This window comes from Vigna radiata, chromosome 7 (genome assembly GCF_000741045.1).
Source record: "Vigna radiata var. radiata cultivar VC1973A chromosome 7, Vradiata_ver6, whole genome shotgun sequence".
Lineage (NCBI taxonomy): Eukaryota > Viridiplantae > Streptophyta > Magnoliopsida > Fabales > Fabaceae > Vigna > Vigna radiata.
Genome location: NC_028357.1, coordinates 34,233,639 through 34,258,568, shown reverse-complemented (window position 1 = coordinate 34,258,568; position 24,930 = coordinate 34,233,639). Strand labels below are relative to the sequence as shown.

Here is a 24,930-nt window from a genome sequence, read left to right as displayed (position 1 = left end):
ATCACAGATTTCAGAATTTCTAAGTTTCATACATTTCTCTAAGTTCATAATCAATATCAAACATTTCGTACATCAACATACCATATTTCAACATACCATTTAAATCAACTAACATACCCACATCAAATCATGCATATAAACATACCAAAAATCATAATTAAATCTTATAAGCTTCCCTTACCTCTATTTCTAGCTAGGCTTCTAAAGTTCTTTGGCAGCACCTACTTCTAATAATGTTTCCAAGGTCTACAGTCAAATTACAAGATAACGCGTTTTAGAGCAATGGTTTAACAATCACATGCAAGCTTTAAGGGTGTGTGCATGCAAAAAGACCAAGAAGCTTCAACGTCCAGAAACACTTACCAGTTCATAATGGGATTTTGATCGGTGCAAGTTGAAAAGCTTGACGCCGAGAACAATTAATCTGAAATGAAGTTGATGATCGGAGGAGGAATGATGGTTAGAAATCTAGAGAGAAGTTGGAGGGGTGTAGAGAGAAGGAGGAGAAATGGAGTGTTATGAAAGTTTAAGTTGGAGGAAGAAGAAAGGTTGTGTTCTGATAGTGGTGCCAAAATTTAAAATCCTACCTTAAATATGGCCACCAATTTGGACGCTTGGTCCACTCCCTTCATGCCACATGGCTTCCACTATCTGGAAATCCTCATTCTCCTTACAGCCACACGTCTACCGAGAGCAGAGAATTAAATAGCTGACAGGTTTTGTCTCCCACCTGCATAGGAATTTGGGAGGGTTTTTGACAAGTGTAGTCCACTAAAGTGGGGTATTAAATGGGGCGTGACAGTCAATATGGGTTTTTTTTTTTGTCAATATTATTTCTTAATTTAATTAGTTTGTTTTCTTTGCAAAAGAAATGAATTTTGTTTTAATTAATGTGAAACATGAATTTTTTTATTTACATAAATCGAAGTTAGCAACATCTATCAAATATAAAAGCTTCAAAGACATTTTTTTTACTCATGCTAGTTGACGTATCTTTTTACAATAATAATAATAGGACTAACATAAGTAATTTTTTTCAATGGGTGTTAAGGTTATTTTTCAATTAATATTAACACCTCTTACGATTATCTTTTAATTCTAGCATTATTGTTATTGTTTTTTTTCTTCGAAGTTATGATATTTTTTAATTTTGATTAGATAAATTCTTAATAAAATATTGTTTTGGTCAATGTTGAAGAGAGAATTTAGTTGAGTTCGGTGAAAAGGTCGATAAAAGATAACCTCAACCAATTCCATTGAAAAACTGATTTCGTCCACTGTCTAACAAAACATTGATGGTGTTCTAATGAATTTTTAACTTCATCAAATGAAATAATTTTGTTATTAAATATTATTAGATAATGAATAGTATAATTTTTAATTAGCTATTTAAATTTGAGCATGAACAAGGAGATATTAATGTATAAAGGACAAATATTTGACATTAAGTTTTTTTTTTATTTAAAAAGTGGTTGAGAAATTATACTATTTCTTATCTAACGCAGTGTTTGCTTGAACAAATTTTACTGTTCAGAGACGAATGCGAGCGATGAAATACAACACGAGTGTTGTTCGGTTTCGAGGATTTGCGCGGATGGAATCAAGCAGATTTGCAGGATATCGGATTTTTCTATCACTCGCTCAAATGAGATGATTTGCGATGAATTGAAGCAATTGTCATGTTTGCCCTCTGTATATCACCTAAAAAAATTAGGTTATTTGATAGTTGGATATTCGATTCCAAAAGTGTTGTATCTGGATCCACTGCATAGAAGAAATTGAACTAAACGTACTATGCGGTTCTGAGTCTGAGTATTCGATTACAGTTTTATGGCTTTTCAGCTTTTGTTAGGTAATTAATTTATTAATGATTTTGATTATTACTGCAAACGTTACCCAACACACACATCACACAAGTAACTTCTTTCTTCGTTCTTCCCTTATTAATTAATTTACCAATTTAATTATTTTATACTATTTGACTTCAAATTTTTATTAATTAATTTTATTACTTATTCCTTCAATTAGCAATTCAATGGTTTGTACTAAGCTTTTTGTTTTAAATTTTCCCTTTATGTTTAACTAGTTTAATAAGAAAGCTAAAAGGATTTTATTATACTAATTAGGGGTTTGTTTTGGGAATGATAGTGGAGTCAAATTCACAATTTTACTAAATTTTATTATTGTTACTTTTAAAAATTAATTTAAATTATTATTTTAATACTCTTTATAAACATTTTTACAATTAAATATAAAATTAATAAATAACATTTTTATATCATTTTAATAATTAGGGGTATTTTGGTAATCTTTAATTTTTACTAATTAAACTAATTTTTTAATTCTGTCTGTCGTATTAATCAAATTCAACACTAATTCTTACAAATTTTATTCTCAAATCCACTCTCAATTACCCACAAATCCACTCAAAAAAACAACAAAAAAATTATCTTGAAATCCATTCAAATCCATTCAAATAATCTCTCCCAAATCTTACCATCCGAACACAGCATAAATCTTATTACTTTTCCACAAGCTTGCAAGTATTTAAATATTTTCTAAAAAAATGTTAAATTATTTTAAATCTTAGAAATTCATGAATTTATTTGAAATATTTTAAATTCAAAAAATCTATTAAAAGATAAATATTTTAAAAGTCCTATATTGCATTCCTAACCAAACTTATGTTATTTCAAAAGATCATTTAATTCATTTTGTAATAATCATGTGACGGTAGTGAGAAATTTCAGAGAAGAAAATGCACCCTTGCAAATTTTTACTATAGAAATATTTCCTAGAAAATTTATATTTTTTATTAATCTATTTTTCTCGATGGGTTTATGCCGAATAAACTAGAATGAAAACAGCTGGAGCATGTTTTCTTGTGTAGCATAAGTTTTTGAGTTTTCTTATTTATTTATTATATCTAGTTAGTATGTAATTAGTGATAAAGTTTTTTAGCTACTTTTTTTTTAATTTTTTTTGACAAAAAAGGGATAAAAAGGTTTTGCAAGCTTCACATTTGAAGACACAAAGATAAGAAAAAGAAAAATATATGACGGAGCCATCAAAATGGGTCACAATTCGAGGGTCAATCCGGTCCGTCATGGGTTCGAGCCGGATTGGATTTGAAAAATACAATCCACCTATATGCGGGTCAGATTTCAACCCGGCTCATGCGGGTTGAACCCGTGGTGAGCCGGGTCACTTACCTAATTATATTTTTTTAATTTATTATTTTATTTATAAAACCCTAAAAAGTAAAATGCTCTCTTCACTTACTATGTATACCAAAAAAGTAACATCTGCTCTGACAAATCATTCTCACGGTACTTGCTCTCATTTGACGGTGTTCTCACTCTCACTTAGGGATGGCAACGGGTCGGGTTTGGGTCAGATAGTGTGATACCCGAACCCGACCCGCATGTAAAAAAGTGTACCCGTACCCGCCCCGTTACCCGCCGGATACCTGTATAAAAAAAATCCGCGGATACCCGATGGATACCCGCAAATAATATTAAAAAATTATTTTATGTTTTTAAAAAAATATTTTAGCTTTCCATGAAGGAAATATGAAACATCAGTCGTCCAAAAGGTGTTGGGCTTTTCCTATTCCACCATCATCAAAAAATCTTTCATTAATTAGTATTGAAAATGAAAGAAAAGTCATTATTACTGGAACCATTTTTCGAAAATCTTCCATTAATTAGTATTGAAAATGAAAGAAAAGTCATTATTACTAGAACAACCATTTTTCGATCATCAAAAAATCTTCCATTAATTAGTATTGAAAATGAAAGAAAAGTCATTATTACTGGAACTATTTTTCTATCATCAAAAAATCTTCCATTAATTAGTATTGAAAATGAAAGAAAAATCATTATTACTGGAACCATTTTTCGAGCACTGTAGTTATGGCCATTGGTTTCTCCCCCAACTAAACTTCCCAGTAGAGAAATAATTCTCAATATACCACCATAATATCTCTTCATTCTTTGCAACGTGTAGAAATATGAAACTATTGTGGGATCTGACTTATGAAATTTCCATTTGGCTCTATTTAATGTTTAGAGTTTGAAATGCAGAAAGAAGGAAGCTTTCGAGGGATGAAAGACTTATGAAATTCTCATTTGGCTCTGTTTAGTGTTTAGGGTTTGAAATGCAGGAAGAAGGAAGCTTTCGAGAGATGGATCGCAAACAGTGAGATGAGCTCACAACAGCAGATCTGAAAAAGAAAAACAGATCTAAAAAAGAAAAAGAATGAAGAAAGTAGGAAAAGAGAAAAGAGGTAACTGGAAAAGAACAATACCGTTTTTTTTTTGTAGACAGTGTTCCAGATCTAAGGAGATTCATCTATCACCAAGAACTTAAACCTCCTCCAGCAAAAAAAAAAAAAAAATGAAAGCGAGAAACCGGCGAAAATGAAAATATGCGTAAACCTTCAGTTTCTTAAACCTAATATGGAATAAATATGTAATTTTATTTTTTTAACGGGTAACAGTTTTTTTAACGAGTAACAGGTACCTGCGGGCACGGATAGTGTGATACCCGAACCCGACCCGTTAACAAGCGGGTATTAAAATACCCGCTACGCGCGGGTAAAAAATACCCCCGGGTACTAAATACCCATAGCAGATTTTATCCGTTGATACCCGCGGGCACGGGTTTTTTTGCCAACCCTACCCTCACTTCACTAAAATTATTCAAGGAGCACGTAAAACACCCTTCCTTTTTTCTCCACATTTTTGTTTTCTCACTTCTCTTTTTTTTTTTTCAAAAAACCCTATTAATGATAAAAATAGGGGTTTGCGAATTTGTTTTTTGTTGTGAGAGATTTGAAGACGTGAATTATTTTTTTTCCTGTTCTGACATGCTTGTATCAGAGTTTGTTCATTTTATTTAAACAATTTGAATATACATTATTTGAACAAACTGCTTTTGATATCTTTGAATTTGGGAAATTATGTTACAAATTAAACTATTAATTTTTTGTTGATGTTATTGAGTACGAATTCTTTTTTTTATATCTTTGAATTTGGATTATATTGTACTTTTTATTATTATTTTGAATTGTCTTTAACATAATTTGTTGGGAGTGAACTTTGTTTAAATTTAAATTATAGAAAGTTTGTATTTTTTTATTTAAAAAATGTAATTAAATGAGCTAGTGAGCCAACCCGTTTACCCACCAACCCGTGGTGGGTTGGGCTGGGTTCAAGTTTTTCTGGCTCGCTAATAAATGAGCCGGGTTGGGTTGACTCACTAAGTCACCAACCCGTGATGGGCTGGGTCGGGTCGGAGCCAGATTACCCGTTTTGCCAGCTCTAATATATGATATGTACTTTTGACTCACTTTTTTGGATACTTCAAGAAAGGCAAAGAAGTTGAAAAATCAATTAGAAACACTCTACTGATCTTCATATTTTTTTACATTCATATTTTTCAAGTAGTATTTTTGAATTATTTTTCTAAGTTCTTTTATAGTCTCTGAATACATTATTACATTATCAATTTTTTATTCTCCTACTGATTAGATATCAAATCAATGACTTTATATTATATGACACAAGTTTTAATCTTAATCTCATGATGTTCATGTATTTGATAATTGTGAACAAATGTACCTTCTTATCAATACTTTATTATAGTCTCTGATTACATTATTACATTATCAATATTTTATACTTTTCTTAATTTTTACATTGTAATTGTGAACATCTGTACCTTGTTATCTTAAATTATATATGAAATTAAGTTGGTTAATTTTTTGTATGTGTTGATTATAATTTTTTGTTTTTTATTTATCATTATAAAAAATATATTTTATTAAATTATGAAATTAATTAAAATATTATAAATGCATGTGAATTATAAATTGCAAACGTAAATTATAAACTATATGATATTTGAATTATGACCTTAAAAAATGTCGTAATTTATTGCGAATAATGATGATTTTTTATTCAACTTTTCTTTTTCAATATAGGATATTGTAGTCTCTTGTGCGGTGTGTGTATATATATATATATATATATATATATATATATATATATATATATATATATATATATATATATATATATATATATATATATTTTTTTTTTTTCTTCTTCTCTTTTTAGTAGGAATGACAAAAAGAACCGGATCTAACAGGTCAGTCTGACCAGACTGAGTAGGAATGACAAAAAGAACCAGATCTAACAGGTCAGTCTGACTAAACTGACCAACCCGTCTATCACATTCATCCCATTAGTCCATTTGTTCTAGTCAGTTCGATCACACTAACAACTTGATCATCCTGTCAATTTGTTTGTCTTATATATCTTGATCATCTCATCAATCTGTCCATCCCGACCATATAGTAAACCCGACCAATCCCGTCCAACTCATCCATTCTGACCATTCTTGTCAGCCTAACCATCAAGTCATCTCGACTATCCCAACCATCTTGTCAGCTCATCCATCCCAATCAACCTGACAACCTAGCCATCCTATCAGCTAGGTCATCCCCGCCTGTCTCGACCATCTAGGTTAGTCTGGCCAGATTGACCAGTGCGTCCATCCCGACCATCAAGTAAGTCCGGTCCATCCCCTCCATCCTGGCCAACTCGTCCATCCCCGTTAGCTTGATCATCCCAGCTAGTCATCCATCTTAGTCATCCCAACAACCTGTCCATCATGCACATCCCATTAGCTCGTCCATCTTAATCATCTGGTCATCTCGTCATTTCGTCCATATTGGCCATCCGAGCAGTTCGATCAATCCCATCCATCTCAATCATCCTCGTCAACCTGCCTATCCCATTATCCCGCACATCAAATCAGTCTGGTAATCTCGCTCGTCCCCGAGCCGGTTAATCCTGTCCATCCTAGCCATTTCCTTCAGCTTGACCAATACACCAGCTCGCCCATCCCATCATCTCGGCCATTCCAACATCCAACTAATCTCGTCCATTCCTGTTAGCTCGACCAACACACCACCTCGCTCATCCACCCATTCCGTCAACTCGCTCATTCCATCAACTCGTCCATCCCGTCCATCCTAGTTATCCCTTAGTTTGGTCCATCTAGTCCATTCCAACCAACATGTACATCTTATCTATCCTAGTCATCCCCGTCAGTTCGGCCAACACAACAACCCGTCCATCTCTTTAGTTCATCCATCTCGACAATCCTCATCCATCCTGCCCAATTGTCTATCTCGATCAGCTTGTCTAGCTCAACCATCCTTAGGCATTCCATCAACCCATCCATCAGACTAGTTCAAAGATCTAAACTGATACTCACCTAAAAAAAAAACAGTAGTAGAAGAAAAATCTATTTATCCCATCCAACCGTCTATTTCAGTTAACTCGTTCGTCCCGATCATCTTATCCATATCTTAGTATTCCAACCATCTTTAAGTATCCCGTAAGCATATTCATCAAGCCAACCATACATCCAAATTAATACTAAAAAAAGAAATAGAAAAAAATGATAGCTGTTAAATAATTTTTTGTATAGTTTGATAATACATTATATTAAACTGTCTTTTATCTTAGTTACTCAATTATAACTCGATATTATTTATTATAATTAAAAGTGAATAAATATTTTTCATGAAGACAAAAGTTGAATTGTTAATATAAGACTAACCAAAATAAATAATTGATACCTAACAATATTGTTTTTATGATTTTTAATTTTTAATATTTTTTTTTAATTAAGTTCACCCTTCCCGTAAGTCTGAGTTAATTCGTATTAAACATTTTCCGATACATTTGGTAGATGCATAACTACTCTTTAATTATTCTTGAATACTATTAAATCGGTATTCAATTGTTTGGTAGGTTTTAATAAAAGTGTAAACTAAATTTACGTTTTCATAATAAATTTATGATCAAAACTATTTTAAAAAAAATATTAAATATTTATATGAAATAAACTAAATAATTAAATATATAACAAAAATAATTTAGGACGAAGAAAAAAAATACTACGTGTTACTTTAATTATTAAAAAAATATGATAACATATATTTTGTTTGTTGGAATGATACTCTACCAAACAAATATTAATAAATAAGTTTACCTTGCCTAAAACTGGTTTTTATATAATTTGGTGTAAAAGTTTCGCTGCTAATTAAATCTAAATTGGTATTTGTATAGTAGTGTATATATGGAAAAAAAGAATGTTAGTTTTCTCTTGTAACAAGGTATACCTCCTAAGTTATCCCCATTGTTTTAGTTAAAACTGATTTAAAGATAAACTAAAAAAAAAATTAAAACTTTGAAAATTATTGAAATTGGTTTAATTAAAAAATGAATCAACTTAAAATTAATAGTCTCATATAGAAGATAATTTTATTGATAAAGTAAAAATATTTAAAATCACTTTAATCAACATAATTTTATTTTAATAGTTTAAAAATACATAAAAGTATTCAAATACATAAATTTAAAATTTTTAATTTTAAAATATAACATTTTATAAGTAATCAAAGTTAATTACGATTTATTGATATTTTCTTTTTAATATTGTTTAAATAAATTTAAATATCAGTTGTGTAAAAAAAATAAAATTAAACTTCTATTGTTGAATAATATTTTTAGAAAACAAAAATAATTTCTTAAAAGGAATTCATTAATAATGTAAAATGTTTCTTTATGAAGCTTTTCGCAATATTATTTTTCATGGAAACGACAAGATTAAAAAAATGATAAATAATAATAAATAATAATAATAATAATAATATAATAATAATAATAATAATAATAATAATAATAATAATAATAATAATAGGGGAATGAAATTTATATTTATTGTATAATTTAACTGATACATTTATTTTCTCTATATCTTTTAAATAAATATTTATATTTTGTATATTTTTAAATTATAGTTACCTCCCATATATTTTAGTAAAATATCATTCATATTACTTATTTTATTTAAAATATTATATTGATTTCAATTTAAACAAAAATAAAAAAATAAATGTTTACAATATAAAAATGAAGATTTTTTATATAAAAAGTTATATGTTTTAATTTATTATCTGAATTTTCAATCTGTGTTCAATGGTTTGATAACCTAATGCCATTTAAGAAATATCAGGAAAGATAACAAAATCTTCTTATAATTAATGTACTTATATTTTGTTTACAATTTTCTAATTTTTATATTTTAAAACTTTAATTTTCATAAATTTTTTGTTTAAAATTTAGTAGTTTTAATAAATAAGGAATGTGATGATACTCTATTTAAAATAAGATACTTTATTTAAAGTAATAAAAAAAAGGGTGATCTGATGTGATATTTGTACGGATCCTTCAATTATAGAAACCTTACTTTCCACTAAACTTCATTTAAGATGACATAGGTGATGAAAGAAGATTCTTATAATTAATTAATTCAATTTTTTACTTTGAAAAATCTTTGTAAATTTTTACGTTTCAAAATTTTAATTTTTGAAAATTTTTTATTTAAAATTTAAAAAATATATTATTTTTAAATAAAATAAAAAAACGTGTTTCATCATATTAAACATATAAGATACATATGTGTAGCTTATTATAAAAAAATTATTTTTTTGACATAAATAAGTGATTAATCTATTTTAAATATACAAACTAATAAAATAATGACACATAATAATTTATTGTAAAAAAGTTGTTGAAAAAAAATGTTAAAATATTACAATGTTAATTAAAAAATAATTTTTTAAAAAAAAATTGTACCTTTTTACTTAAAAAAAAATAAAAAAAATGGAATTATGGATCTGTCTTTTCACATATTTTCTTTTGGCTCTTTAACACAGAGTACTTGATGCTCTCTCCCATGCTTAAAATCTGCATTTTCCTCATCATTGCACAATTTCCATTCTTCTCTCTCATGGTTTTCGGAATTTCATTTTCACTTACATTGATGACCTTGCTTCTTCTTTACTCTACTTGCTACTGTTGAAGGTCTTGCTCACTCTGTAGCTCTATCACTATCCTTTGCCCCTGTCTTTATTCACATGCACAACATTATTCTCTTCATCCCTCTGTAAGAAAACCCTCATTTTCTTTTACTATGAAAAGATTTACATGTTCATCCATACTTGCATTTTCATTTTCTTGTACTTTATTTTATTGTAATTTTTCATTTTTAGAGATTTAGATGTGTATACTTTTCTGTTTTCATTATTTGTTTTGTTTACTCCTACTGGATGAATCACGTGTAAGACTGACTAATGGTTGTTTTATATTCTTTTGAGCGTAAGACTGACTGGTAGTTGTTTTACATTCTTTTGAGTTCAACCTGCTTATAGTAAGTTTATGCCATTTTTTCTTCTTATGTAATGAGATTGTGATTCACCGATTGTTCATTTCACCAGTGTGTGGTGATTGCTTACGCTTTTATATTTTAAGCAAGTTGAGTGGAATGGATGATGACACGAATCATTCAGTTACTGCAAGCTTGAGGTTTTTGAAATTATCCCTAGGGGAAGTCTAAAGCGTTGTGGGGTGTCTCTTTTAGCTTCCTCTTTCTTAGAGTGAATTTATCATTTGCAGTATCTTCTGTGATTTAAAGCAGTCGAAGAAGTGGGAAATGGGAAGCGCCATATGTTGATTTGATTTCAAATGAAAAAAAAAAGTCTCTTTTTGTGATTTACCGGCAGAGAAATAAGAAATGTCTTAATCTACTATGGTGATTGTGCTTTCCTAGCCATATTTCATATGGTGAAAAATTACAAAGAAATGCGGCTTATGCACAAGAACCTGTTCTTGGTAGTCAGTGGTGCACAGTTTTTCTAAGCTTTAAATAAATGAATCTGTTCAGCTTGAAATGACTATTCAATAAATGCTACTCACAGAGCTGATTATGTAAACAATGCCTTTTGATACAAAATTATCTATATGTTGGTTTTCCTTATGTTATCTAATGACAGATATGATAGTTGTTGGCTCTCAACAGTTTTGTATTTGTGATTTTCAGGTACAAGGGGCAGACACTGAAGTAGAAATAATATATTCTCAGTTTAAATGAGATGAACAGAACTACCTTAATTTTCATAATAGGAATTTGTATAGGCTTTGTGGTTGGGATTGGTTTGACATTATCCATAGTACACTGCCTTGTAAGGCGAAGGAAGCCCACAAAGGTTGATAAGAGCATTTCTCACAGAGCAGTGACCATTCCTGTTAATGTCAAAGGGTATGGTTCTAACTCAACATTATCAGAGGGTGAGGAGTCACCTAGAACATCTGAGTGGAGTAACATGACTTTATGGTTGGAAAATCTTAGGAGAAGCAGTGCAGTGTCGGTATGCGGAATTCCCAAGTATTCTTACAAGTACGATAATCTTTATATTATTTCCTACTTTGATCTCTTAGCTTTTTAGACCCTACTAATCATTAATTATCTTGAGAGGAGATGTTTGTGCCAAAATTATATTTCTTGTGGCTATGTGTTCTTCAGCTTGCACTTCTGAAAGCAAATACGTCCAACAATTGTGTGTGATAACTCACAAATGAGGTAATATCTGGGAAACCAATGTGAGGGGCGAAAAAATAAAAAAATATCGGGTTGAATGAAGGTTTTAAGCTGCAGCTATATTGTTATTGAAATCTTTGATATGGCAGAAAGTTGTTGGTAAATACAGTTTATACTTCATGTTGGGAAAAACCACAAACAATATAATGTGGAAATTCCAAATACAAAGAAAAAACCACGGCCATTGTTTACAACTCTCAATCCTTTGACTCCAAATACACTCACACTCTCCAAAGCAAAAATTTAACTACAACTCAAAACACTCTACTACAAAAATATAAGAAAAGCCAAACACTAACTCAAAGTGTTTTAGACTTGAGATGAGAAACAACTTAGACTTGTCCATTATATAGTCACCAATACTAACTCCTTTTATTATTCTAGGAGATATGAGATTTTACAAGATGCATATTTCCATCGTACTTAACCGTTTGCAACTGCACTCTCAAAAACCCTCAGACATTGTGGTAGGACAAGTTGGGGAATCTTCTTTTAAAACCATTAGCATAATAAAATTGTCTAGATATTATAAACAGTAAGAATGCAATGAAATTTCTCTCACAGAAGAGAGAAAGTATAACCTGAAATAGAAGAAGATTAAAATATGCAACATTACTAATAAGGAAATATATAATTCAGCTTGGACTGTATTCGGTTAGGAATAAGGTTGAATTATAATACATAAGTGGACTGCAATCCTTACTTTATTAGCTGATTTTGTAAAGTTGAAGCAGGTATAAACCTACTTACTAAGATAGTATCAAAACCTATCTTAGTCAAGTTCTTTGGGACTATTATGCTATTGTTATTGGGTTCTTGTGAGACCACCTATAAATATCTAATTCCATATTCAGGATGTCCATTCCACGGTGTTAGATGGTGTGTTTGTATAACATATTTCTTAGTAGCTTAGTAACTGAAGTTGGTAATCATCTCTGTATTTTCCTTTTAGTTGTTGCCTTTGTGCTGTCTATTTCTTCATGTTTTAAGTTTTTTTTTTTTTTAACCTTGTGACACCTTTTCCAGAGATGTACAAAGGGCTACTTCTAATTTCACCACCATCATTGGCAACGGAGCCTTTGGTCCTGTTTATAAAGCTCAGATGGCTACAGGTGGGACAGTTGCAGTTAAAGTCTTAGGTACTAATTCAAGACAAGGAGAGCAGGAATTTTTAACTGAGGTAAGTGGTATACTTAGCTTTCTATTGATGTGTCAGTATAAATTGCTTTTTGCTTTTGTGTTGAGTGAGGAATTTTGTATAGAATTAGGCTCCGAATAGGATATTGCTTCCCAGTAGGATTCTCTGCATGTGAATTCTACTGATTCTTTACCTTAAAAAATATATTGGGAAATTCCGTTACATTAAAAGTTAAGTTGGGTAAAAAACCTCACGGGTAAAAAAATCTTACATTATTAACCTTGCACTCATTATCCATATATTATATATACCGCAGAATACCACTTTAGAAAACTAATTGATCCCTGATATTTTCTAGAAAAGTAATGATAAGGTGACATATATTTATATTCATTTGACACATATTACACGGATAAAATAATTATAAAAAAAGTAAATTTTTGTAGTTTTAGAAGAAAAGAAAAAGTAAAAAGTAACAAAGATATTATCAAATGAATATAAAAAATTAGTTTTCTAAAGTGGTATTCTGCGGTATATATAATATATGGATAATGAGTCAAATGTATCATTCTCTTTCAAGTTTACTTTAATATGTGAGGAAGGATAAAGAGTCTGTTGTGCATACTACAATTTCTTAAATTTTTACAGGATTGATATCTACTTTAACTTTCACTTAAACTTCTCTGGATAATTTGAAAGTCATTTCTTAGTATGTAATTATACTAAATCTTTACTTTTCCCCTATGTCTTGGACTAGTTCTTCTACTTTATTTTCTGGTGGCATTAACAGTTAGAGCTAATTGTCATTCAGTTACTTTACTGGTAACTACCTTTAATTTAAAACAAGCTACTATCCAACTGTTTTTTACTCCTATTTTTCTTTTTCCAGAGATTTTACATTTTGACTGATGATTTTGGATGGTAAGACTAAGAGAGCTTAATAATCTTTCCTTTCACGTCAGCAGGTTTTATTACTTGGAAGATTACATCACAGAAACCTTGTGGATTTGGTGGGATATGTGGCAGACAAAGGAAAACATATGCTTCTTTACACTTACATGAGCAATGGCAGCCTTGCTTCCCATTTGTATGGTTAGAAAGAGATCCATTTTTTCTTGTCAATTATACTAGAAGGTGAAATTTGTTTGTACAGTGCCAAACGGAGTAGATGTTCTCAGTGTCTAATGACTTCATTATTTGGTCCTCAATAAAATGGTTCTGTATTGACATATCGTGCATCAATGATATATATCAATAAACTTCTAATTCAATAATTTTTGAAAATCTGAGTTGTTTTTACTTTTGTCTTTTGAAAAATAAAATATTTGATTATAGTCTGACTGAACTTTTATATTTACTTTGTTGGTTGTCGTCCAGTCCATGGTTATATAGTATGTCATGCTTTACTGTTCATGTTGCGGTTCTTTTATTTCCTCATTTTAAACCACTGGTATTTTACTGAAAAAATTGTCACCGCATATATGAGGAGATCAAATTAATCTGGTTATATATTGGGCTGCTTTCCATCAACTTTGACACAGACTACTTATCATACTGCAAAAGAGAATTCTAGGAAACAAAATTTCATATTTTCTTCCGGAGCTTAGAAGAATTTTTACTTGTACTCTTCTTTGTTCTCTATTAACTTACGCTTGTCTGTTGCAGATTTTGGAAAAAGTCGTGAGCCAATGAATTGGGATTTGAGGCTTGGTATAGCACTAGATGTTGCAAGGGGACTGGAATATCTACATTGTGGGGTATATATAACACTCAAATCAACTAATTGAATCGGTCAACTTACACATGGAGAACATGGAATGGAATAAGTTTCCTTTTGGTTTCTTGTTATTCATAATCGAACTTGTTGCAGGCTTCTCCACCTGTTGTGCACCGTGACATCAAATCTTGCAACATACTGTTGGATCAGTTTATGAAGGCAAAGGTGATCTTTACACTTTTAGTTCGCACAGATTAAGATATTGGTGATACTTTAAAACTTTCATGGGGGCATTATTAGTTTGGGTGCCATTTTTCTTGTTATTTGTTCTTCCATTTATATGCATTGCATTTCATAAATTTTTCTTTTCTATATCATCAAAATGATGCTGCCATAAGCTTTCCTGAAAATGATACCTTATTTTTGTTAAGATTCTTCCGCAATTTTTCTTTATCATCTTATCCCTTCACTTGCTTCTCTCGATATTGAAGCTCAAAACCTTTCTTCTTTTATATATGTTTAGGTCACTGACTTTGGGCTTTCCAGACCTGAGATGATCATACCTCGCACATCAAATATTCGTGGAACTTTCGGATATCTTGATCCTGAGTATTTGTCCACAAGAACCTTCACTAAGAAAAGTGATGTTTATAGCTTTGGTGTGCTACTGTTTGAGCTCATAACTGGCAGGAATCCGCAGCTTGGGCTCATGGAATACGTAAAACTAGTAAGAACAGTATCTGTTTGTGTGTGCTGGTTCTGTGCTGCATGCATGTGTCTTGATACATTTGAAAATATACAATTAAATACTTAAGATTGACACAGTATTTACGGTTATCATTAGGCAGCCATGGAAGGTGGGGGTAAGGTTGGATGGGAAGAAATTGTGGACGAGCAATTAAATGGAAAATATGATGTGCATAATCTTAACGACATGGCTTCACTTGCATTCATATGTGTTAATGAAGTCTCCCAAAGTCGACCAACGATGTGTGAAATTGTTCAAGCACTATCTCAGCTTTGTAAGAGGAATGGTAAAACTCTTGGCCGAACATCATCTGCTGCTGCATTAAAGGATGTGTCTATTGAATTGGACCAGATTGAAGCTAAGGACTTTACATCAACTGCGAGTACAGATATATTGGGAAGATTGCATAGCCGATGATCTCTGTGAGTCAGCTACTGCTTTTGGATGTGTAAATACCTGCTTCTATTTTGTTTAATCAGTTAACAATCTAACCTTTTTACCATACTGGAATTCTGTAGATAATTGCATAACCAATGAATCTTTGGTGAATCTGCAGGTGCCTTTGATGTTTGGATGGTAAATATCTGCATTATATTTTACCTATCAGTGTATTTTCATAGTTTACCACTACATTTTTCCACTTATTGCCTGAATTTTATCATATGAATTTCAAAATTATACATCTTTTGCATATTCGTCAATTAGATGTCAAATGACTAAAGATGTGATGACGTGCCAATGTGAGGTGACATCCTCTCCGTAATAGAATATGCATTATATTTTTTAATTACATTTTATGAGTGAACTGTTGTACTTTCATAAGTTTTACCATTGAGCTTTCAATTTTATGAATTTTAGCAGTGAATTTTAAATTTTGTAAATTTTAGCATTGAGATTTTAATTTTCTAAATTTTACTATAACACTGAACAAAACTATTGTCTATTAATATACATATAAATGGTAAAATGAATAGATATCATGGTAGATGAAACGCAATACAAATTAGGTATCGGAGAACTTATATTTTGAGTTGTGATTCATAAAATTCATAAGCATTTAAAAATGTAAAATATAAGACAAACATGTTAAGATATAATTAATAACAAATTTAAAAGTATATGGTTGGATTAAATAAGTTTTCCTACGATTCGTATCATGAGAGTTGCAAATTCTATCGTATCGTGCTATCATAATAGATTCAACATTGGACATTTAATTCATATAGTACAATTAGTAATTCATCAGAAAACCTATCTATTTCTACTTCTACTTGTAACTAGAGATGTCAAAATAATGAGTTTTTGACTTTTGAACCAAGTTATCTTGCTACGAATTTAAGTTGGATTGAGTTGGTAAATTTTAATTATTTTTAGAAGTAAGTTGAATTGAGTTGATTTATGAATTAAATAGGTTTGAATTTGGTTGAAGGTAGATTGATTTATTATTTATCAATAACAACAATATTAATATTTTTATAATTTTTTAACTATTAATTCTAATTATATATATTTACAATTCATTTTTTAAATAGTAAAATGTTATTAAATAATGTTTGAATAATTTAGATATTTAATTTATTTGTTTATCTAAATTATATATATACTTTAATTTTCAATCATTGTCTTTATAATAATATTTAGAAAATTAGGTTAACTTTTATAAATAAATAAATCGACTCAATCCATTTTTATTATATTATAATGATATATAAAATAAATTATAAAAATAAAATATTCATAAGTAAATCAATTCATTAATTTGTTATGAGTTGAATTGGATTAGAAAATTTCACGGTCACCAAAAAATGAATTGGGTTAAGCTGATATTTTTTAACTTAATCCTTATCTGTCAAATATGTGTAAGCTCATTTGTTTATTTTGACATCCTTACTTACAACATAATTTACACAAATAAAATATAATGAAACAAAATATGATCATAGTAAACAAAACATAATTGTAATCACACATATATATTATCCTTATTATTATCATATATCATCATCATTCATATATATTTTGATTATATATCACAACATTAAAATATTATTATTATATATCATATCATATTATATCATTATTTCACACCATCATATTTAATTCAAAATACACATCTCAAGGCCACGCTTTTGAATACAAATGAACTCATGTTTAGTTAAACATCGTGTCATGACTAAATGCAACACGTTTCCCAAAAAGACTTTAAATTATGATAAACGAATCTCACCATAACCAAGTTTTAATTGGTATAAAGATTTTCACTTCACTAGCTCTTCCTCCTCATATAGAGATTAACCCACTTGTTTTGTGACGAGGAAATATAAAAAAGAAAAGAGTTTTTCTCAAAATTATGATATGCTGCCTTACATTATAATAAAATTGTAAAAGTTGAATGATAAAATGTGTAATTTAAAATATAATGCATTTTCAAACGTAATCAAACATGCATGTCCCATCATACTTACAAATAATGGGTAACTTTTATTCATTGATTTTTTTATCATTAAATAATTATATAACTATTTATTTATGTATAATAAGAAATAACTATATATATATATATATATATATATATATATATATATATATAAAGAACTTATATCACATTTTATATTATTATATAATATTTTAAAAATCATTTGGATACAATAAATTATAGTTGAATATTTTTTCTAAATAAAATTCACCAACATTGTAAAATATATAACTTTTATAATTAGACAATCATTTTATACTACGAACAAATTATAATGTATGTAATCTGTTTAAAAATATTAAAATTTAAAACTAAAAAATATGTCAACACATTCAAGTATTATTTAAAAAAACTGTGACCCTAATTTTCTGTTACGAATAAAAAATTGTTAATATATTTTTAGTTCAGATTCTTCAGTCCAAATGAATGCTTTTATAATTATTTTCTTTTAAAAAGCTAAATTATTTAAAAAGTAGTTCAATTTAATTTGCTATAGGTAAAATAAATATTTTTTAAAATTACATTAATTTTTTAAATTTAATTAAATATAAATTGCTTTAATATGTTAATACTTTCTCTACGGATAACAAACTTTTGCACTCAAAATTGGCTTAAAATATAATTTGGTTTTAAAGGGTTTTTAGTAGCTTTTTATAATAAATTATGGTAATAGCTCTTTTGTTTGATTCAAATGATTTTTAAGTTGCACAATAGCATTGTAATATAATGAAATTAAAGTCTCATTTTAGAATAGTCTTTATGTTGTTAGTTATATCTTTAACAACAACTTATATAAAATATTACATGGCTTCATTTCAAAGTATGTATTAAGTCATATTATGTAGGAGCTGATAATGAACATTTGTGGATACAAATAAATAGTGCTTGTAAATTAGCTAGAACGAGTGTTATCCATGAAAATGCCATTATATTATAATAACACATAACTTTAAAATACACATAATGTGAAAAAAAATTAACTTTTTTTTTTTTTTTTATCATATCATTCGAGGAGTCGTAAACAAATTTGATGTAATTTTGAATCGTTTCAAAGAATGGGTGGATTTCACTTAATCAATTAAATTAAGTGATTAATCGTTACTTTAGTCTATTAAACGGTTCATAGTATATATCCCTACATACTAAGATTTTTTAACCTTTTAAAACCTCAATTTAACAAACTAAATATCAACCAGAAATCAAACTTTTCTAATTAATATATTTGAACAAATTAAAAGTATAACTAATAAATTAAATTATTATTGTAGAACACTTTAACATATTTCATTACACTTTTAGCTCATTCAAATATATTTAACTATCAATTATGATTTAAATCAAACAATCTATCAAATATTTAAAACCTTGTCGTCTAATGCATTCGAACAACTAACTCCAAAATGAATATTCTTCAAATTCTATTTTCTTTGTTTTAAATCAACATATGTTGGATTCATCAAAGCACATTTGATAATTTTTCCAAGATCAACAAGGTCCACAAAAGGACATGTTAATAGGTTTACCAGATCTAGTAATCATGAAACATCTTATTTTGATGCCATACATTATGTACACAATAATTCATCTAATTGGAAGTTATGTAAGGGACAATTTTATATGACTATGGTTATGAAATAGATTCCCATGTTGGATCAATTTCATATATAATTGATATAAAAGTTGACAATCGTTGTGATTATTGTATTATTTTTGCATTGTTAAGCTTGGATGAAGAGTTATGACTTCTTGTCCAAAAGAACTTGCATATAAATAAATTGAATGATGTTATGATCAATACACCACATTAAATAGATAACTATAACTAATATAAGATACATTATTGAAAGTTGATATGACATTATTCCCAAATGCTTATTTCTTAAGCAATGCATGCTAATTTTCCATTACAAAGTCAAATGCCTTCCAACACTCATTTCTATTATATCATTTGGATTGATAATGTTTTTTTTGGTAATAATTCTTTTTCATCTAATTTTGCATATACTTTGCATGATGTCTTTAGCATTGAGTATTATTTGTATTTGAGCGGGTCATCTTGAAAGATGGTTGCAAAACTAGCATATGAAAAATACTCATAAATGGTTTAATGTTCCCAAGAATATTATCTACATGCTATCACATCATGAAATAGCCTCAAATAAAATATATTATTTAATAATATTGTACAATATACAATATGTATCAAATAAACTTGAGTCGTGAAAGTCAATAGTTTGTTTCCACATTTTAAACCTCTTACAAATAGCTTAAACACACATGTCCCCATCTACAATGTTTAATATTTATAAATACATCCTCGCAATCAAGGCAAAGTAACTCAACAACATCTATGTTGTTGTCATCCCAAGTTTATTATGGATGAAATGAACACACAATCAACTTATGTAAGAATAATGACACATTGTATAATGTAATGTTCATTTCATCAAAAAATGCATAACTGGTTTTTTTTGCAGCATATTTCAAAAAAGATGGACAACAAACCCTTGTTGATTGTCTCATAATTGGTCGTGTTAAGTGGTAACAACCCACTTACTATAAGTTCAACCTCTATGCAGTGATGTGAGACCTCTTATTTATTCATCTTTTGCCACTTGTGATACCAACTTAATTTCATTATGGTCTTGTATATGCAAATATAAATGTTAAGCATATCAAATTGTTGGTTTTGATATCAATTGTCCCACTATAAAAGCTAGGTGGATGAAGTCATAATCAAATTATGATGCTTGGACTACTACCTTCTTAAGTAAAGTGTTCTTAGTATCCGTTGTTGCTTGTAATCGAGTGGTAAACAATCGATCTAATAATTGGTATGAGAGTCAAAACCATTATTTTGATTCCTAGGCAATTTATGAGGGAAGATTTTTGTGGTGACTAATTATTTTGTAAAAAAGGTTAGGTGGGAAAATATAGTATGAAATGCAATAAGAAACAATGACGGAATTTCTATCAAATAATAATTGTATCTAACCACATGTTTTTACCCATATAGATCCAAAATGTATAGTAGAATCATGTATTAATCCTTAATGAACGCAAACACTAATTCATGATCAAAATAGAATGTGGAAGTACACCTAAATTTGCCATTGAGAGTGATGTACATAATGGTATCAACAACATTGAACATGTGATCTTTTAAATTAGAGAGTCTTAGTATCACTTTTGTTTTCTCTCATGATGGGATGAAGAGGAAACAAAACCTTAATACAGTACTTAATGTTACATTCTTTACAAATGAGGATCATAACCCATTATATAACCACTATTAGTCACATTTTAGATTTTTATAATTCTATTTTGGCTCATCATCAACTCGTAATATTTTAAACTATTTATACAATAATCATTTATGACAATTATGTCTTTAATAAAAAATTTAATATTAATATATTATTTTATAATTTTAACTCTTTATCCTAACACAATTATTAAATGTGACCTAAAAATTCTAACAACTAATTGACATTAATTATTTTGTGACAAAGTTGATCCAAGGGTTTAGTTTTACTTTTTGTATTAGAAATATTTGGATGAACTATTTAATACAAAATATATTGTTTAGGTCCTTGATAAACATTTTTACAAGAAAATAAGTAAAAAAATCAATTTAAATTGTTTTTTATTTAAGCTAAAACTAATTTATATATTTAAGTTTTATTTTTTATTTAATTCCTTTAAAAAATAAAGATAATTTATATTACAAAAAAACTTAATGTGAAATCACTTATTATCCGTGCTTAGTATAAACACAAACATAAAATTTGAACAAGCACAATGAGCTCTCTTATCATAGCTTGTAATTTAACAAGGTGATAATAAAGTAGCGGAGAGTTTGGTTATTATAATTATTATTGGCAAACTGCTACTCATAACAAGCATAACAATTTCCAAATTCAGTTCTTGAGAGCCCCTTTGCTCTTAATGTACTCCAAAGTCTGATCATAAATTTCTTCAATCCCATACTTGAAACTGAATCCTTCTTTCACAAGCTTTTCAGAAGAGATTGTTAGCTTTGCCTTGGAGGGACAATCATCAAATCTGCAAACAGAAAATCCGTGATGAAGGAAATGGATTCCTTGAATGAGAAAGAAAATGCATGTATAAGCTTACTCAGTTGGAACTTTGTACTGAGGGTAACGTTTGCTAAGAAACTTTGCAAGCTCAGGAACACTGGTACTGTGAGCAGAGACAATGTATCGACCAGAAGCTGATTCTTTCTCAGCCACAAATATATGTGCTCGGCAAATATCCTCCACATGAGTGATGGATATTGAACCTGATAGAAACTGCATCCCTTTCAAGGCGTTTATGAGGAAATCATTGCCTGCAAGGTACAAGGAAAAAGACATTGAAACATTTGAAACATGTATCTGCTATGGTCCTACAAAAGTACCAGCTTATAACTGGTCTAGAATGTCCTTAAACCAGTAGGTTGTGCATATTTTGAACCTGTTATGAGAGATGTGGCTAGGCCAACACTTGATGGGATGTCTGGAGTGAGAGAAGGACCAGTTGTGAGAGTTGGTATCACAGTGATGAGATCCATGTGATTCTCTTCAGCAAATTTCCATGCAGCTTTCTCTGCCAGTGCTTTGGAGACAGGATAACCCTACATGTTTGGATTATTAACATAATTCTAGGTAAAAATATTCACACTTTTAGTCCTATGTTAAAAAGAGTGTGAATTGAAACAGCTTTAACTAGCTTTTTAGTCCGATAGAAACTGTTATATTGAGTTTTAATGAGCTGCTTTTGAACTAAAATTCAGCATTTTATAAGGTAAATTTCTATTATGTTATAAGATGCGTAGACTTATTATATTGTCCAGAACTATATCTACAGCAACTACGTTATAACCACTAGTATAACAAAAATCACTAAAGTACTTAACTTGGAAATCAATTTCATTTCAAACTAATTAGGCAAAAGCTGATCCAGATAGGTGGAGAAAAAGGTTTGAATTTTACCCATGTGGGTGGTTTTGCAGTGCTCAAGAACTCAACATCAGTCCAGTTGCTTTCATCCATAACCAGACCTGTCTCCTTGACAGGGTTTATGGTTACAGCAGCTGCTGAAGATGTTAAGATGACTCGTTTGACACCTTTTGCTCGTGCACATGCTTTCAACACATTCAACACTCCTGATATTGCAGGCTTGATCATGTCATTCTGAATATTAATTGCAGAAGAATTTCTCATTAGTCTTTTTCTTGGACACACATGTAAATGTAAAAGCATTTGGTTGTAAAATCTATAATGCAGTTTCTTGTTTGGTGTGAAATCTACCTCAGGGTCTTCAGAAGCAAAGTTCACAGGCGTAGCAAGCTGAAAGACAAGTTCACAGCCTGCTATAGGGGCATCAAAATCCTTTTCACTTGTTAAATCTGCTCCAAATATGTTCAGTTCACCCAAACTTTGCAGTGCTAAAAGGTGATTTATTTTCTTAGTATTATCTGCACCAAAACACTAAGTTAAGAAAATTTATTCATAAAAAAAAAGTTGTATTTAAACAAAAGTAACAGTAATAAGATGACACTCTTTTACATAAAAAAACATATTTGTATTGTTTTCAAAAAGAAAATGATAGTGTTGAATGTAAAAATTTTATATGTCAAAAGTATCATTTTTCTAGATAAATTTATTATAACTGATGGACAGCTTTCAACACTATACCTGGTAAGCCAAAAGAGAGAAGACAATATTGCAATAATATCAGTCTTGTACGTCTTGGTACCTCAACTTTTATGCAGCTTTGTCTTTCGTATAATTAAGTGATACGAGAAAAAACATTACCAGCAAAACGAAATGGTTTTTGTCAATGAATTTGTGACTTAATTACTAAAGTAAGTATTTATCTATCATCATCACACTCCATGTAACCATTGTTGTTGTTGAATCTAAGATCGTGATATGATCACATCATGTATCAGAAAAAAAAAAAATTAAACTCATTCTTTTTCTTCCTCTAACCAAACATTATAGACAGTAATTTCGGAGTGATCCTTTAAAAAAATGTTAGTGTATAAACAATTTTACAATGAGACATTTGAGATAGAGAGAGCAACCTGGATCTCTAACAGTGGTGTTGACAGCATAACCCTTCTGAAGCAATTGCTTAACCAAGCAAGAGCCCATAAATCCGGTTCCACCTATCACACATACCTTTCTTCCAATTTTCTTGACACTGGCCATGATTTCACACTCAAAGGATGAAACTCACAGCAGGACAGTTTTTGATGTTACATATAAGGAGAGAAGGTTCTTAAATAATAATAATGTTTCAGCTACTAAACCCGAAATACCGTTATGTCTGTAGTGTAAGTTGAAGGTGAGCACGTGATGATGTTTGGTGGTTTGTTCTCACCAACGACTACATCAGCGACAAGTCTTGGAGACAAGAACATTTTCATCTACTGTCAACTGTTCATTCTTCAATTCAAGATGCCAAACTGAATTAAAAATCTACACCTCATCTTCCATCTCTAACATTCAATCTTACACCAATGGGAAAATAAATTACAAAATCTATCATATTTCACTATCGAAAACCTGCTTCCATTACTTACATTCCATATATACATTTATTATTATTTTTTTCATTCATTAACGTGCTCCGTTAATATCTCAAAATTTCCTTTTCACATTATTTCCCCCTCAAAGGAATTTTTGACAATGCGCAAATAAATTGCTTTCTTCCTTTTTCATTTAATAAATCCATTTGGAGTAGTTAGTTAATATTTTATTATTAGTTTTTATTATTTATACTTATTTCAAGACTTTATTTGCACAATAACCAACTCTTTTTTGGAATAGATATAGATACCTTTAGATATAAATTTTTTTTATGTATTTCGAAAATTTTGATGTAAAATAGAGTAACTCTTTGGAATAGATATAGATACCTTTAGATATAAATTTTTTTTATGTATTTCGAAAATTTTGATGTAAAATAGAGTAACTCTTTGGAATAGATATAGATACCTTTATATATAAAATATTATATGTATTTCGAAATTTTTTTTGTATTTTCTTTTTAAAAAAAATAAAACTCTTTCTATTTTTATCTCCATAACTCAATTTGAAGAATTCTAAATAAACTAAAAGGAAAATCAAGCCTTTAACAGTTATTTCATTTATTTATTGAGTAGTCTCTACTTCCCTTTCTTGCCTGTGTTTCGTTTCTTTATCATTTATTTCATTTTTTTTTAATTTTTATAATAAAATTGATGATACTATTTTTATCATTCATTTCTTTTTTTTAAATTTTTATAATAAAATTGATGATACAATTTGAAAATAGTATTT

The 24,930-nt window shown here is 29.4% G+C and overlaps 2 protein-coding genes across 8 annotated transcripts; one reads left to right on the top strand and one right to left on the bottom strand.

Annotated features, from left to right (window-relative positions):
• The first annotated feature begins 9,821 nt into the window (after nucleotides 1-9,821).
• Nucleotides 9,822-15,979, top strand: LOC106767663 (calcium/calmodulin-regulated receptor-like kinase 1). Of its 7 annotated transcripts, none has more exons than XM_022783510.1 (9): nucleotides 9,822-10,029; nucleotides 10,963-11,181; nucleotides 11,272-11,319; nucleotides 12,547-12,700; nucleotides 13,624-13,750; nucleotides 14,324-14,415; nucleotides 14,529-14,600; nucleotides 14,899-15,102; nucleotides 15,220-15,979. In XM_022783510.1, the coding sequence occupies exons 2-9, from the start codon at nucleotides 11,015-11,017 to the stop codon at nucleotides 15,538-15,540; spliced, it is 1,185 nt and encodes a 394-aa protein (XP_022639231.1). In that variant the 5' UTR covers nucleotides 9,822-10,029; nucleotides 10,963-11,014; the 3' UTR covers nucleotides 15,541-15,979. The 7 variants fall into 7 exon arrangements, with proteins under 7 accessions (XP_022639231.1, XP_014508086.1, XP_014508087.1 ...); XM_014652600.2 differs by having other exon boundaries at nucleotides 9,823-10,029; nucleotides 10,963-11,319; nucleotides 15,220-15,545; nucleotides 15,680-15,979; XM_014652601.2 differs by having other exon boundaries at nucleotides 9,823-10,029; nucleotides 10,963-11,319; nucleotides 15,220-15,545; nucleotides 15,642-15,979.
• A 5,356-nt stretch (nucleotides 15,980-21,335) lies between these two features.
• Nucleotides 21,336-23,877, bottom strand: LOC106767332 (anthocyanidin reductase ((2S)-flavan-3-ol-forming)-like). The gene is made up of 6 exons (XM_014652193.2): nucleotides 23,691-23,877; nucleotides 22,912-23,078; nucleotides 22,594-22,794; nucleotides 22,076-22,235; nucleotides 21,737-21,950; nucleotides 21,336-21,664 (listed from the first exon to the last, which is right to left on the bottom strand). The coding sequence occupies exons 1-6, from the start codon at nucleotides 23,815-23,817 to the stop codon at nucleotides 21,520-21,522; spliced, it is 1,014 nt and encodes a 337-aa protein (XP_014507679.1). The 5' UTR covers nucleotides 23,818-23,877; the 3' UTR covers nucleotides 21,336-21,519.
• Between the last annotated feature and the right edge of the window lie 1,053 nt (nucleotides 23,878-24,930).